General features: G+C 42.4%; 1 protein-coding gene across 1 annotated transcript in view; it reads left to right on the top strand.

Moving 5' to 3' along the window:
- The window catches only part of LOC139421525 (transient receptor potential cation channel subfamily M member 4-like), a 59,098-nt gene that overhangs the window by 15,315 nt on the left and 28,357 nt on the right, over positions 1-15,426 (top strand). The window contains exons 2-6 of the mRNA XM_071172503.1: positions 7,479-7,540; positions 7,692-7,869; positions 8,625-8,805; positions 12,744-12,913; positions 13,363-13,540. Coding sequence (XP_071028604.1) covers positions 7,479-7,540; positions 7,692-7,869; positions 8,625-8,805; positions 12,744-12,913; positions 13,363-13,540 — 769 coding nt within the window. The remainder of the gene's footprint in view (positions 1-7,478; positions 7,541-7,691; positions 7,870-8,624; positions 8,806-12,743; positions 12,914-13,362; positions 13,541-15,426) is intronic.

Raw genomic sequence — 15,426 nt, 5'->3', positions numbered from 1 at the left:
ACATTTTTACGTGATTTGGAAAATAACATATACATGGTTTTACCTGCATTAGGAATGAACTTCAGTTCAACCAGGGCTTTCTACAGGGCGATAAAGGCAGATTGAAGCTCTGACAGAGCCTTGTCAGCTGTGGTGGCAATAGAATATACCACATAGAATATACCACATAGAATATACCACATAGAATATACCACAGTGTCAATATATTTTCCCTCAATCTACACACGCAATAATGACAAAGCCAAAACTGTTTTTTAGAAATGTTTGCTAATTTTATTAGAAATAAAAAAACAGATATCAAATTGACATAAGTATTCAGACCCTTTACTCAGTCCTTTGTTGAAGCACCTTTGGCAGCGATTACAGCATCAAGTCTTCTTGGGTATGACGCTACAAGCTTGGCACAACTGTATTTGGGGAGCATCGCAGATCCTCTCAAGCTCTGTCAGGTTGGATGGGGAGCATCGCTTCACAGCTAATTTCAGGTCTCTCCAGAGATGTTCGTTCGAGTTCAAGTCCGGGCTCTGGCTGGGCCACTCAAGGACGTTCAGAGACTTGTCCCGAAGCCACTCCTGCATTGTCTTGGCTGTGTGCTTAGGGTCAATGTCCTGTTGGAAGGTGAACCTTCGCCCTAGTTTTAGGTCCTGAGTGCTCTGGAGAAGGTTTTCATCAAGGATCTCTCTGTACTTTCAGCTCTAGGAAGAGTCTTGGTGGTTCTTAACTTCTTCTATTTAAGAAAGATGGAGGCCACTGTGGTCTTGGGGATCATCAATGCTGCAAAATTTTATTGGTACCCTTCCCCAGATCTGTGCCTCGACACAATCCTATCTCGGTGCTCTACAGACAATTCCTTCAACCTCATGGCTTGTTTTTTGCTCTGACATGCACTGTCAAATGTGGGACCTTATATAGATAGGTGTGTGTCTTTCCAAGTCGTGTCCAATCAAGTTATAGAAACATCTCAAGGATGATCAATGGAAATGCACCTGAGCTCAATTTCGAGTGTCATAGCAAAGGGTCTGAATACCTATGTAAATAAAGTATTTGTTTTTTTAAATAAATTAGGTAATATTTCTAAAAGCCTGTTTTCACTTTGTCATAATGGGGTATTGTGTAGACTGCTGAGGACTTTTTTATTTAATACATTTTAGGATAAGGCTAACGTAACAATGTGGAAAAAGTCAAGGAGTCTGATACTTTCCGAAGGTACTTTATTTCGTAGTTAAAAGGGATTTAAGTTGAATATTTACAAAGGATTCTATCATTTTTGCTGCTAGGCAAGATCATTTAAAATGGGATGATAATCCAGATCCTGGGGATGGTACCAGAAATAATTGTTAGGTTAAAATGGAGTGTTAAAGATTCTGCAATCAGATCAGCAGAAAGCTGCAGCAAGAAAGGATCAAGCAAATCAGCCGCTGTGGGTTTTATTTATTTTTTACATCAATCTTGCACAAGGTGTCTAGCACATCACAAGTCCAAAGCTGTTGTAATGAAAGCAAAGATTAACTAGAAGTTGACGGAACTGATTAAAAACATAAATTCTTATTTATCTCAGTTATGATGCTAGAGTTTGACACAACTTGCTTAAGAAGGGAAGGAGAGGAATTTCCACGCTTCGGTGCATTTACTGTTTTCCCAAATTCTAACAGATCACCAGTAGAGTCTGATATAGAACTTAGGAAGCAGCTAGATTTAGCTTTCTTGATTGAGGTAGTACATCTCTTTCTCAATTGCATGAAAAGCTGCCAATCAGCTAGAGGGTCTGTTTTTCTAACCCAGGCCTGATTTCTCATCTTAACAAGATCTGAAAGTTTGAGAGAGAGACTAGCCATCTTAATTCACTTCCAGGACAGTATAACTTCTATATGCACTGAGCATGCTATGACAGGTACTAGGGTGTGGGTCAATGGGATATGAGTTCTGAATTGAATACCAATCCGCTTTCAGCAGCTATTGCTAGTCAGGTTCTACCAGTTGGATTAGTCTACAGTTTGTTTACTTAACACTTACAGTATCCCACAGTCTCAGAAAAAAAGGTTGCACATTGTACTTAAAGGGGTACAAATGCTTGTCACTGTAGTGGTACCCTGTAAAGTATGCCCACTATACCATTAGTTATAGGTAGGAGAGAGTGGGGTAAGTTGACCCAAATAGTTAGTTGAGCCACCCCTTGTTTCTGGGAAACCGTCCATACACCAAATATGAAATCATTCCATGGAGTATGTGAAGGAAGAAACAACATGGAAAAAGTGGTGAGCAAGTTGGGTCCAAAAAAATGATTTTCATAGTTAAATTAATATATTGTGTTATAGGTTTAATGATGCTTGTATCTAAACCAAAGTACTTACAAAAAAAAATTGTACATCAGTTGGGGTTTATAAGCTACAATGTGAAATCATGTATGGGCTAATATAGTCAATATGTTTGCCTTGGCGTAGGTTGAGCCAATGTCTGTTGGTTAACATAAGTTCAGCCAATGGCCACCATAGACCATACAAATTCTAACATTTTGTTCGTTTTATGCAATGTATCATGCATCTAAACTATTGTTAAAGAGCAGACATCGTCATGCCCAGTGCATACAAATGTAAAACCAGCACGTTTAGCCCCCCAAGGAATTGAGAGAAGGGAAGAAGTCCATTCAGCAGCAGCAAGAGATGGAGAAAATAGACTGAATGGCACATTGACAAAAAAGAAAAGGACCACGTACCTGTGTGAAAGAGAGCTATGATAGAGTAGTAGAGGCACACAAGGTCTTATCTGATGACATGGAGTCTGAGCTTGATGAACATATACCTGTGTGAAAGAGAGCTATGATAGAGTAGTAGAGGCACACCAGGTCTTATCTGATGACATGGAGTCTGAGCTTGATGAACATGTCAATCTCGCAGACCAGTTTTATGGAGAGAACTTGCTTACAAATTGGCACATCAAAACAACATCCCTGTCCCAGACAACTGCTCAAGAAATGGAAGGATAAGTGATATTGAACAGAGATCTATATATGAATGTAGGCATGCATTTAAGATATACAATATATCACACCCCCAATCCATTAATTAAACTTTGACCGACCAGCACCATCACCCACTGTCACAGAACACCATCACCCACTGTCACAGAACACCATCACCCACTGTCACAGAACACCATCACCCACTTACCCCAAGGTGGCTCAACGTACCCTTTCCTTAATGCTCAACTTACCCCATACCCGGGGTCATTTTTTTCAAGAGACTACGTTTGACAAGCTATTTTTTCAAAACTGTTATGTTTACATGAATTGTGATTATTTCCAGGGAAAAACAACATCCGAAAATGAATGTAGATACAGTGTCTTTGTTAGAAAGAATACTATATTTCTCTTGAAATAGTGATGCTGAATGTAAAAAATGGCTCAACTTACCCAACTCTCCCCTACATAATTATGACCAAGCAGTGTGACCTCAAAACAGCCAATGGTGCACCTTAGGGGACAAGATAGTACCTTTTATTATTAGTCCTACCACGCTTTCACCTCCTCTTCCGTAATAAAGCCTGTGGAACGTCTTGTCAGTAAGAGGCTAAAAGAAGGTGTGTATCCAAGCTGTTTGCCACTCCCAACAAATCAAATCAAAGTTTATTTGACACATGCTTCATAAACAACATTGAAATGCTTACTTACAGGTCATTTTCCAACAATGCAAATAGAAATAATGACACAAGGAATAAATACACAGTGAATAAAGAATAACAATAACGTGGCTATATACAAGAAGTACCAGTACTGAGTTGATGTGCAGGGGTACAAGGTAACTGAGGTAGCTACAGAATGTACAGTTGAAGTCGGAAGTTTACATACACCTTATCCAAATACATTTAAACTCAGTTTTTCACAATTCCTGACATTTAATCCCAGTAAAACATTCCCTGTCTTAGGTCAGTTAGGATCACCACTTTATTTTAAGAATGTGAAATGTCAGAATAATAGTAGAGTGATTTATTTCAGCTTTTATTTCTTTCATCACATTCCCAGTGGGTCAGAAGTTTACATACACTCAATTATTATTTGGTAGCATTGCCTTTAAATTGTTTAACTTGGGTCAAATGTTTTGGGTAGCCTTCCACAAGCTTCACACAATAAGTTGGGTGAATTTTGGCCCATTCCTCCTGACAGAACTGGTGTAACTGAGTCAGGTTTGTAGGCCTCCTTGCTTTCACACACTTTTTCAGTTCTGCCGACATATTTTCTATAGGTTTGAGGTCAGGGCTTTGTGATAGGCCACTCCAATACCTTGACTTTGTTGGCCTTAGGCCATTTTGCCATACATTTGGAAGTTTGCTTGGGGTCCATTTGGAAGACTTATTTGCGACCAAGCTTTAACTGATTTCTTGAGATGTTACTTCAATATATACACAATTTTCCCTTCTCACGATGCCATCTATTTTGTGAAGTGCACCAGTCCCTCCTGCAGCAAAGCACCCCCACAACATGATGCTGCCACCCCCACAACATGATGCTGCCACCCCCATGCTTCACGGTTGGGATGGTGTTCTTCGGCTTGCAAGCCTACCCCATTTTCCTCCAAACATAATGATGGTCATTATGACCAAACAGTTCTGTTTTTGTCTCATCAGACCAGAGGACATTTCTCCAAAAATGATGATCCTTGTCCCCATGTGCACTTTTTTATCGTGGTTTTGGAGCAGTGGCTTCTTCCTTTCTGAGTGGCCTTTCAGGTTATGTCGATATAGGACTTGTTTTACTGTGGATATAGATACTTTTGTACCTGTTTCCTCCAGCATCTTCACAAGGTCCTTTGCTGTTGTTCTGGGATTGATTTGCACTTTTCGCAGCAAAGTACGTTCATCTCTAGGAGACAGAACGCGTCTCCTTCCTGAGCGGTATAACGGCTGTGTGGTCCCATGGTGTTTATACTTGCGTACTATTGTTTGTACAGATCAGCGTGGTACCTTCAGGTGTTTGGACATTTCTCCCAAGGATGAACCAGACTTGTGGAGGTCTACAATTTCTTTTCTGAGGTTTTGGCTGATTTCTTTTGATTTTTCCCATGATGTCAAGCAAAGAGGCAATGAGTTTGAAGGTAGGCCTTGAAAAACATTCACAGGTACACCTCCAATTGACTCAAATTATGTAAATTAGCCTATCAGAAGCTTCTAAAGCCATGACATCATTATCTGGAATTTTCCAAGCTCTTTAAAGGCACAGGGGGGGGGGGGCTGCAGACGGATATGTTGGTCTGCTAATACAGGACTATTAAAGGCCCAATGCACTACTTTATTGTTGTAATTTTTTTCTTCAGAATTTCAGGGGGTGTTGCTGCAACCTCAGAACCCCTAATTCCCATGGCTATGAACGAAGGCGGAGAGTTGACTCCGAAAGCCAATCATTTTCACATGTGCCCACTTGGGGTAGTGTCATTTTCAACCAAATTATATACAACATTTAAGCAATATATAGAATGCCAACAATGCTAGCACTGTAAATGATCTTAATCTGGATAATTTGTGCTTATCACAGCCAATTAGCCAGCAGCCGCTGGTAGTCAGCATTCCACTCATACCTACCTTTCCAATATGAACTTCCCCAGACTCTTGAGAACAATGCGACTGAGGCCTGGAAGCAGAGGCTACTTTATTACAGGTGTTCATTTCCTATGATAAAATCCCATGATTTGTTACTGTGTTTGGACTAAACAGCTAGCGCGACAGCTACAATAACTTCAGAAAAATACGATTTCAGCTAACAAGAGAAGTATCAAACAAAATAACTGCATTATGGCATTTACACAAACTATTTACATAGAAAATTAGGTACATTTGTGGACAAAATTCAAATTTACTCAACCTTTAATTTAACACTGAAACGTGTGGACCCATATTATAGACAATGGAACGGTGTTATAAACCGGGTAGTTTGGGTCCTTGATGCTGATTTGCCTGAAAGCCATGCTATATCAGACAATATACCATGGGTTTGACACACAATTACTTGTTTACTGTGCTAATTGTGTTGGTAACTGGTTTATAATCACAATAAGGCACCTTGGGAGTTTGTGGTGAATTGCCAATATACCACAGCTAAAGGCTGTATCCAGGCACTCCTTGTTGCGTCGTGCATAAATGCAGTCCTTAGTCGTGGTATATTGGACATACAGTGGGGAGAACAAGTATTTGATACACTGCCGATTTTGCAGGTTTTCCTACTTACAAAGCACGCCTGTCATTTTTATCATAGGTACACTTCAACTGTGAGAAACGGAATCTAAAACAAAAATCCAGAAAATCTTACGGATCAACCTGCATTCAGAATGACAGTCAGGGTTAGGAACCTTGGTAAAAACATATCTATTTTTGTCCTTACTGATATTAGCCCATGCATTGAATAACAGATTTACTACATGGAACAACAGATATTCCCCCCAAAAAATCTAAAGGAAGTTTATTCTGAAGTGTCTGTCTTATCTGATAGATATACATTTATAAGAAAGATCAGATATACATTTATAAGAAAGATCAGATATACATTTATAAGAAAGATCAGATATACATTTATAAGAAAGATCAGATATACATTTATAAGAAAGATCAGATATACATTTATAAGAAAGATCAGAAAACATTTTTTTAACATGTATTTAACCCCTTGTTTTTGGCACTAAACAGTCCCTATATATATATATATATATAGTGTGTATGTATGTATGTGTGGCCCAAACCGTTCAGACGCTACAGACAGAAGTTTGCAGATCGGCTGTACCGACTTCAGATGAGTCCCAAGACTCATGTGGGTCGTAGAACAGAGCACATCGTGTTTGTGAGAGTCTCATCTTTCCATAGAGGGGTTGCTACAGACGATTTTGTGTGAAGACCGATTTTCAGGAAGTCTCATGGTCAAACACCGCGATAGCGCTGTCCCTTTTCATCGCGATAGCGCTGTCCCTTTTCACCGCGATATTGCTGTCCCTTTTCACCGTGATAGCGCTGTCCCTTTTCACCGCGATAGCGCTGTCCCTTTTCACCGCGATAGCGCTGTCCCTTTTCACCGCGATAGCGGTGTCCCTTTTCACCGCGATAGCGCTGTCCCTTTTCACCGCGATAGCGCTGTCACTTTTCACCGCGATAGTGCTGTCCCTTTTCACCGCGATAGCGCTGTCCCTTTTCACCGCGATAGCGCTGTCCCTTTTCACCGCGATAGCGCTGTCACTTTTCACCGCGATAGCGCTGTCCCTTTTCACCGCAGATGCGGGGGTGCGACACAGCTTAAACCGACAGATTTTTATGGTGATTTTTGTATTATGCTAATCCTTAGCAGTCCTTGCACAAAAACATGTCCATGTAGTCCACACACACACTTTCGTACAATGTGTATGATGACTTGGCTTTTTGCTAATTGCTACTATACATCCAGTTTCACATAAAATTCTACATCTGTAGCCGAGATAGTTACTCTTAATCAACTCTTTCTCTCCCAGAGCTGGATCCCCAACATCATCAGGAAGCGAGTATGCACCACATTCGTAGAGGACTCTTTAAGGTACAGCCTTTCTCTGGGTCACTGAGTTGTCCCTTTATCTGACACAATATAGTTACAGTTACAATGCAAAATGTGTCTGGTCTATGCAAAGCAAATGTTGTGTGTGTGTGTGTGTGTGTTGTTTGTGTGTGTGTGTCTCTCTCCCTGTCAGCAATGGGGCATTGTGTCAGTGTGGGGGCATGCGGGAGACTCACGGCTCCAACGCTACGGGAGACTATTTCGGAGCCGCCATCGTCAGCCAGTGGGACAGTTCCCAGCACTCCTCAGAGTACCCCACCGACGCCTTCGGAGAGCTGGAATTCGCAGGGGCTGGCAGGAGACACAGCCATGTGAGTAACACACACATGTAAGAGCATGCACATACCAACATATGCACACATGTAAGAGCATGCACATACCAACATATGCACACATGTGCGTGCATACACTTGCACATATGCAAGCACCCACACACTCATGCAAAGGCAAACTAACACACACACAACACTAGTGTCTTGGGTTTGGCTTCTGGCCCTTGTTGATGATCTCATGGAGGACGGTGTGTTTATTCATCCGTGTCCCGTACTCAATCAATCAGCCCAGGGTATTACTAAGGTATAAATAACATTAGGACACACACATGGTGTGTGACTGGCTGATTCATGAATTAGGTAGTTGGCTTAGTGCCCGTCAACTCATAACTATCAATTGACTCAGCTATGTTACCACATGATCCTACTGAGAGATTGAGTTCATGCTAATCTCATGATGCTATATGTTATGAAATGAATAGGTCACATAGCCATTCATTGACACTAAATGACAAATATGTGAATGTAGTTCATTTCAGTCTTTTGCTCATCTACATCAGGTCTGGTTGGGCTGTATGTTGCAGAACGTCTGTCTGGCATTCTATGGAACCATGGTGGGCGGAATGTTCTCACCTGTACTGATATCTCTTCACTTTCGATTAGCTACACCATATAGGCAAAACAAGCAACTAGCAAGCAGCACTTTATGTAGCCTCTTGAGCATCATAACTTTGTGTGGCGATACTCATTGACTCTTCCCCACCCTCTTCTCCTTTTCTCTTCCTATTGGTCAGTTCTTGCGACTGTCATGCGACACCCCACCTCAGATCGTGTACAGTCTGATGACGGCCCACTGGGGGGTGCCCTCCCCCAACCTGGTGGTTTCTGTTGTGGGGAGTGGGGGGTGCGAGAAGGTCAAGCCCTGGGTCAGGGAGGTGCTGAGACAGGGGCTGGTCAAGGCGGCACAGAGCACCGGTGAGACAGACACACACACATACACACAAACAGACATACCATGGTGTGCTGTGATTGAGGCTGGTCAGAGCACAGCTGAGGACAACGCCCACTCTGTTTCATCTATTTGTTTACAATATAATTAATTCATACACTCTTAGAAGTAAAGGATCATCTTTCGTTCTTAGCGGGCATTGATAGTGGACGACAAATATTCGCTGCTCGATGTCTGCAAATGGGCAGCGGCCAGACTCAACATTGAGTGGCCCGAACCCGTGGGGGACTGAGACGCAGAGGGGGACTTTTACGATGGGAGGCATCTCCCCTCTCGTGCTGTCCCAGGCAGCAGCTCTGGTAGCACTTTATTTGGATAGTCTGTCTGTAGAGGCTCTACAGGCTATCAGTAACATTTCAACTAATCCTAGTTCTAATCCTAACTTTAGCCCTTATCCTAACCTTAAACTTAACCCTTACCCTAATCCGTATTCTATACCTAACCTTAGCAAGCAGTTGCTTATCAACAGTTTGTTGATAGTATGACCATCTGTAGAAAATCCGGAGTATGCAAATAAAGTGTGACCGCAGCTCCTCCCGGCTGTCCCAGCCTACTTGCCGGAACCCAAGCGCTACTGGGTCAATCCCCTTACCTCCAGGGTCCAAACCAGGCATTTTTCCTACATGGAGGTCAAGGACTTGGAGGACCTGGGTATTTGAGCTTTCACTGGCCTGCCACCTCAACCCCAATGCCATCACAGAGCTCAACCTCCGTGCCTCTAGAGGCGCCATCCAATGTGGCCGCGTCATGAATCTTGCGGTGGTAGGAAAGAGAGCCTTGTGCCTCAACCTGTCCGTTCTATCCAACAAGGACAAAGAAGACTTCCTTGAAACTCTAGTAGTGCCTAAGGTACTGTTTGGGCCTTCTGTTGCCACCATGCAGCAGAAGTGCAAACTCTGTAAGAAGGAAAGTCAAGCCTTTAACTTCTGTCTGCCCTGTAGACCCGGAAACTGTGGCAATCCGGGCTAGCCCTCCACCAACCAAGGTGGGGAATGGGGAAGCCCCCAGAGACACAGCATGTGACACTGGGGCAAACGGCCATCCTCCCAGCCACATCCAAGTCCCACCCCTCTGGTCTGTGTCAGACTTATGGGTACGCCCCCTGCGGAAGAGAGGGGCAGTCAACGAGGCATTCGGTTCCTTGCACTGTTCCTTCTTGGGTGGAGCACAGACTCTGTGGTCCACCCAAGGGAGATCACTCTACCTCCGGGTGCCCTCCGTGCCACAGCTCTCCCCTCCACTCGATTGTTTTCAGCTGAGGCAGGAAGACAAATTGCTTCAAAGCACTGTCACCAGTTCCCAGTGTCACTACACTCTCTTTCAATAAAACACCTGTCACAACCAGGCATATTGCCAAGGAAACAGAGCAAAAATACAATGCGCCACTGGTGAGCGAGTCAGCCTCCCTGTTGGCTACTCGCCGAGAGAGTAGACAACTGGCGTGCATGTGCAGTCAAGCCTTGAATCCTATCCACAGTTACCAAGGGCTACAGACTGCAGTTTGCAATGAGACCTCCTGCCTTCAACGGCATTCTGGAAAGGTATACCAACACTTCTGTACTGTTTTTATAATAGAACATGGTACTAGAATTTTTCTAAACCTTTGGTACTTCTGTCAAATGTCTCATGTCGTCTACTGATTGAGAGAGTATCAAGTCTCTCTAGCAGCGCTGCCGATGTCCCCTTATAGGGTAAGCGCATCGTGCCTGCTCCACTTAGTCATTGCTAGCACAAGCCTGTCCCAAGGAACCATTGGGGCCCATTGTCGTGTCATTCATCCGCCGCCATCACCTCATGTTTCAGCATGATAATGCACAGTACCATGTCGCAAGGCTCTGTACACAATTCCTGGAAGCTGAAAATGTCCCAGTTCTTCCATGGCCTGCATACTCACCAGACATGTCACCCATTGAGCACATTTGGGATGCTCTGGATCGACGTGTACGACCTTGTGTTCCCTCCAATATCCAGCAACTTCTCACAGCCATTGAAGAGGAGTAGGACCACATTCCACGGGCCACAATCAACAACCTGATCAGCTGTATACGAAGGAGATGTCGTGCTGCATGAGGCAAATGTTGGTCACACCAGATAGTGACTGGTTTTCTGATCCACACCTCATCTGTGACCAAGACATGCATATCTGTATTCCCAGTCATGTGAAATCAATAGATTAAGGCCTGTTGTGTTTATATTTTTGTTCAGAGTAGTATTTGTCCAGTAGGTTTCCTGAAGGAGAAAGCCCCCTACTTCTATGTCAAAGATAATAAAACAAAAACATGTTTGTAAATACTACAGTAATGTCCCCAAAAACACCACAGTACATACAGTATAGATGCAGTATAGTATGTTACAGCCTGCAAAAGCTCTACAGTAAAAACTATAGTATACCGTACTAGTCTGTAAAAACAGTACAGTAAATACTATAGTACAGACGGTCCCAAACTTTTTTGGCCCAATGACCCATTTTTATATCTGACACTTGTCGTGACACCAACCGTGTGAGAAAAAAAAGAAGTTATTAACAGACAATGTTTACTTTTTTATTTTGGCCTATGGCAGTCAATTGAAAAACATTCTAACAGTATTTCTGATTTATTTTAAAGATGCACTCCAGCTATTTTTTACTTTTAAAAACAACATCCCACTTATAAATACAGTAAGCTAAAAATAAATATATGTTTTGAGCTAAATCGTTTTTTTTTGGACAAAAGTACAAACTGGAGTTGGCCTGATGGTGCCCTCTGTCATCGGCCTCCCGCTTGCTTGAGGAACAAAAGAGGAGCAATAGAGAACAAAAGAGTACCCCCCCCCCCCCCCCCCACTTGTGCCATGTCAGATTACACCTGGACCACTTTTGGAGATGTGGGTAATAAATTAGCAGGAGACTGGAGTAGGAACTGGAGAGACTAGTTTCTGGAAGACAATGCTATGCTGACTCACATGCGGACTAACATGCATGGTTGGGGCTAAGTGCGGTTTGAACAATGCAGGTGTTAACAGTGCTACAGGGACGTAAACAAAGAAGAGACTTTCAAAGGCCTTTTCTCCGACATGTCTCCTAAGTGGATTTACAGGTTTATTGTCTTTCAAAGCAGCATAAGTTTCCCATGTTTCCTCCAACTACAGTGTATGATACACTGTACCATTTTGAAGCTCTGCGTTTCCTCTTCCTCCAGCTGTACTGGTTAGATATTCACAGGACACATGACCACCTAGGCCAGGTTCATTAAATCAAGGTGGGGAAATAAGCAAGTTCAGCCATGAAGCATAATAAAGTTTGCAGACACAGCAATGATAAGAGGCAAACCAGTAGGTCAGATGACAGCTGATCCAGAGAAGGAACAGGATATACTGAACAGTAGTTTCATATAAGTGAGCATTCAAATTCAGTATTTGAAACAACCCTTTCTAGGCCTGATTCCAATACATAATCATTGATTTGACGTCGTCTTTCACTGCCGTTAAATGGACAAATGGACTTTTAAAGGATGGATGCATCTCACATATTTTCAGTGCCCTTATTTAATTGTTACTTTTATTTCTTATCTGTATTTTTTATAAACTGCATTGTTGGTTAGGGGCTCGTAAGTATGCATTTCACTGTAAGGACCTGTTGTATTCGGCGCATGTGATTTAATAAAATTGGATTTGATTTTAACCAACAGGTTCCTGCTCCTTATCTATATATTGTTTATTGTCTATGATTCTTTGTTGCTTAGTTGGTAAGCATGTGGTGCTTGCTATTCCAAGGTTGTGGGTTCAATTCCTGCAGGGATTACATACTCATTCTAAAAATGTATGCACCTATTGTGTCATTAACATTTCTTTCACTTCCCTCTCTTCCCCTCCCCCTTCTCTCCCTGCATTTCTCCCTCTTCTCTTTCTCACTCCTCTCTCCCAGGGGCGTGGATAGTGACGGGGGGGCTGAGGGAGGGGGTGGGTCGTTGTGTTGGGGAGGCAGTGCGAGATCATGCTGCTGCGGCTTCCTGTCTCTCCCAGAAGAAAGTCGTTGCTGTGGGCGTGGCCCCCTGGGGGCTGGTGCACAACAGAGAGCAGCTAGTTAACACACAGGTACACGCTCAGAGACACATACACTTACACACACACACGAATAGAAACACACATGTCATGACCACACACACAAACTCAATGTATACAGAATTAAACATGCACAGACACACACACATAAGGCGGCACAGGAACACACTACTGTACACTGACACTGTATACAAATAAATTAATGTCCTTCACTTTCCTTTATCTCTCCCCTCTTTTCTTCTCACCCTCTCTCACTCAGCCAAGCAAAACCACAGGAAATGTAATTAATAACAAGGACATTGTAATACACAATGGATGGTAATCACAATGATCTCTTTTTCTCTCTCCCCTCCTTTATTTTCTCTTCCTTGATCTCTCTCCCCCTTCCCTCTCGCTTTACCTTCGCTGATCCCCTTCTCTACCCTTGCTCCCACTCCCCTCTCTTTGTCACTATCTTCTCCCCCCTCTTCCTCCTCTCTCAGGGTAGTTTCCCAGCACGGTATTATGTCCAGAACGCATCTCGTGACTCGTGCTGCCTGGATAATAACTACCAGGCCTTCCTGCTGGTGGATGATGGGAGTGTAGGCCGGCGGGGAGGGGAAACGGCCTTCAGGTCCATGATGGAAGACTACATCTCTCACCAGCGCACCGGCATCTGGGGTGAGACACAGTACACAGTACACACCACACACATGGCAGGTAGCCTAGTGGTTAGAGCGATGGACTTGTAACCGAAAGGTTGCAAGATCAAATCCCCAAGTTCTGCCCCTGAACAAGGCTGTTAACCCACTGTTCCTATGACGTCATTGAAAATAAGTTTGTTCTTAAACTGACTTGCCTAGTTAAATAAAGATAAAATAAATACCCACATAATGGTAAGACTAGCCCCCATCTCCTAAAAGTTTATAAAATATATTACAGATGTGCAGGTGAAGTACAGCATGTTCAAGCTGCCCAATGAAGGTGTACTAAGTTCAGATCACAGAGTGACTTAAAAAAAAAAAAATCAACCAAGTTTCTAGTGCACAGATTTCAGCATGCAAGTGTGAGCTTACGGTAAGCCAAAGTTATGCTGTCTATGGAGTGGTCATTATCTGCCATCTAAAGCCCCTATCCTATTCCCACGTATTTACAAGTATAAAACTTGATTTAATTCTCGTAACATAAGAGATTTCACACCCAACGTCCTTTGCGATATGATAAAGCCTATGAAACTCATAGCCTATGCTCATGTAACGCTTTTGTGTTACATTGGGTTATTTATATATTTCAGTTAGAAAGACTAACGATGTTTGACAGTTCATCCAAAGTTTGACAGTTCATCCAAAGTTGAACTCATCTGGTGAGCAACCAATGGGAGTTTATATTGTTGACATCATGGCTACACTGTAAAAAAAAATATATATATATATATATGTTCATTCAACATACAATTGTAAGGCAACCAGCTGCAATAGGATTGTGTTTGCTCAACATTTGGACAATAAGTTACACAATCATTGTCTGAAGATAGTGAATCATCACTGCAGAAACAATAAATATTGGGGAGAGCACATCATTCTGGTGCATGCGCAGGAAGACCATGCTAATCTTCTCTGTATCAACCCAATTTTAATATGTTCCCCGATGGATCTGTCACAAAAGAGAAGAGGAGATTTCCTTGCATTTATACACTGTAAAAAAGCCAACATAACCAACAGTGTTATTCTGTGAGTTGAGTGGACTTCAAATGGACAAGAATTTGAGCTAATAAAAGTTGTTGACTCAACAAACTCTGTTCAAAGTGAGCTGAATTTGAAAAAGTTTGAGTAAAATTACATTCATATTTGCCTTTGGTAGGCAACACTGTATGCTGGTTCAGCTATGCTGTAGAAATGTTGAGCAAACTCACAATCCTATTGCAATCCTATGTATGTTTGCTCAAAACCATGCCTATTATTGTCATACAGTGTCTCCCAGCATGCTCTATTGCAGGTTGATTTTCAGATATTTTTTTCTTTCAATACCTGTGTTTTTGCATGTACATTGATTGGTTAATTACACAAACATAAAAACAATATCTAAACTAACCCATCTGTTAGTAATTGGACTTTTTGCACCTGTTTCTGAGATGGCTGTTCCAGTTATATGATTTAGGTAGTCTCGATACATTTTCCTTGCCCTGGCAGTCATTCTCAATACGGGTGATTCAAAGTGCCAATTGTTGTATAGTCTCACCCTGGCCGGAATTACACATCACATGGCCTGTCTGGTCCAACGGTAAAAGCCACGGGGCACACATGCACAGCCTAGGCTAACAGAGTTGGCATGGGTTCAAGTCCACTGCCCTTCTGACTTGCAATCTCTCCTAGTCATGGGAGTTCTGAGTATTTTATGTGGGCCACATTATTTTGCTCCATTTAGTATAAGAGCCGTGTCATTTAGCTCCAAATGGCCCCTCATTCAAAATGGATATTATGGATATTCATATGAGTAGTAAATCATGAAACATTCACACATTGACATTAATATGATGGACATTCACAATGACATCGGATCAATGACTC

Source organism: Oncorhynchus clarkii, chromosome 12 (assembly GCF_045791955.1).
Source record: "Oncorhynchus clarkii lewisi isolate Uvic-CL-2024 chromosome 12, UVic_Ocla_1.0, whole genome shotgun sequence".
In the NCBI taxonomy this organism is placed as follows: domain Eukaryota; kingdom Metazoa; phylum Chordata; class Actinopteri; order Salmoniformes; family Salmonidae; genus Oncorhynchus; species Oncorhynchus clarkii.
This window is presented reverse-complemented; position numbering and strand designations above follow the sequence as displayed.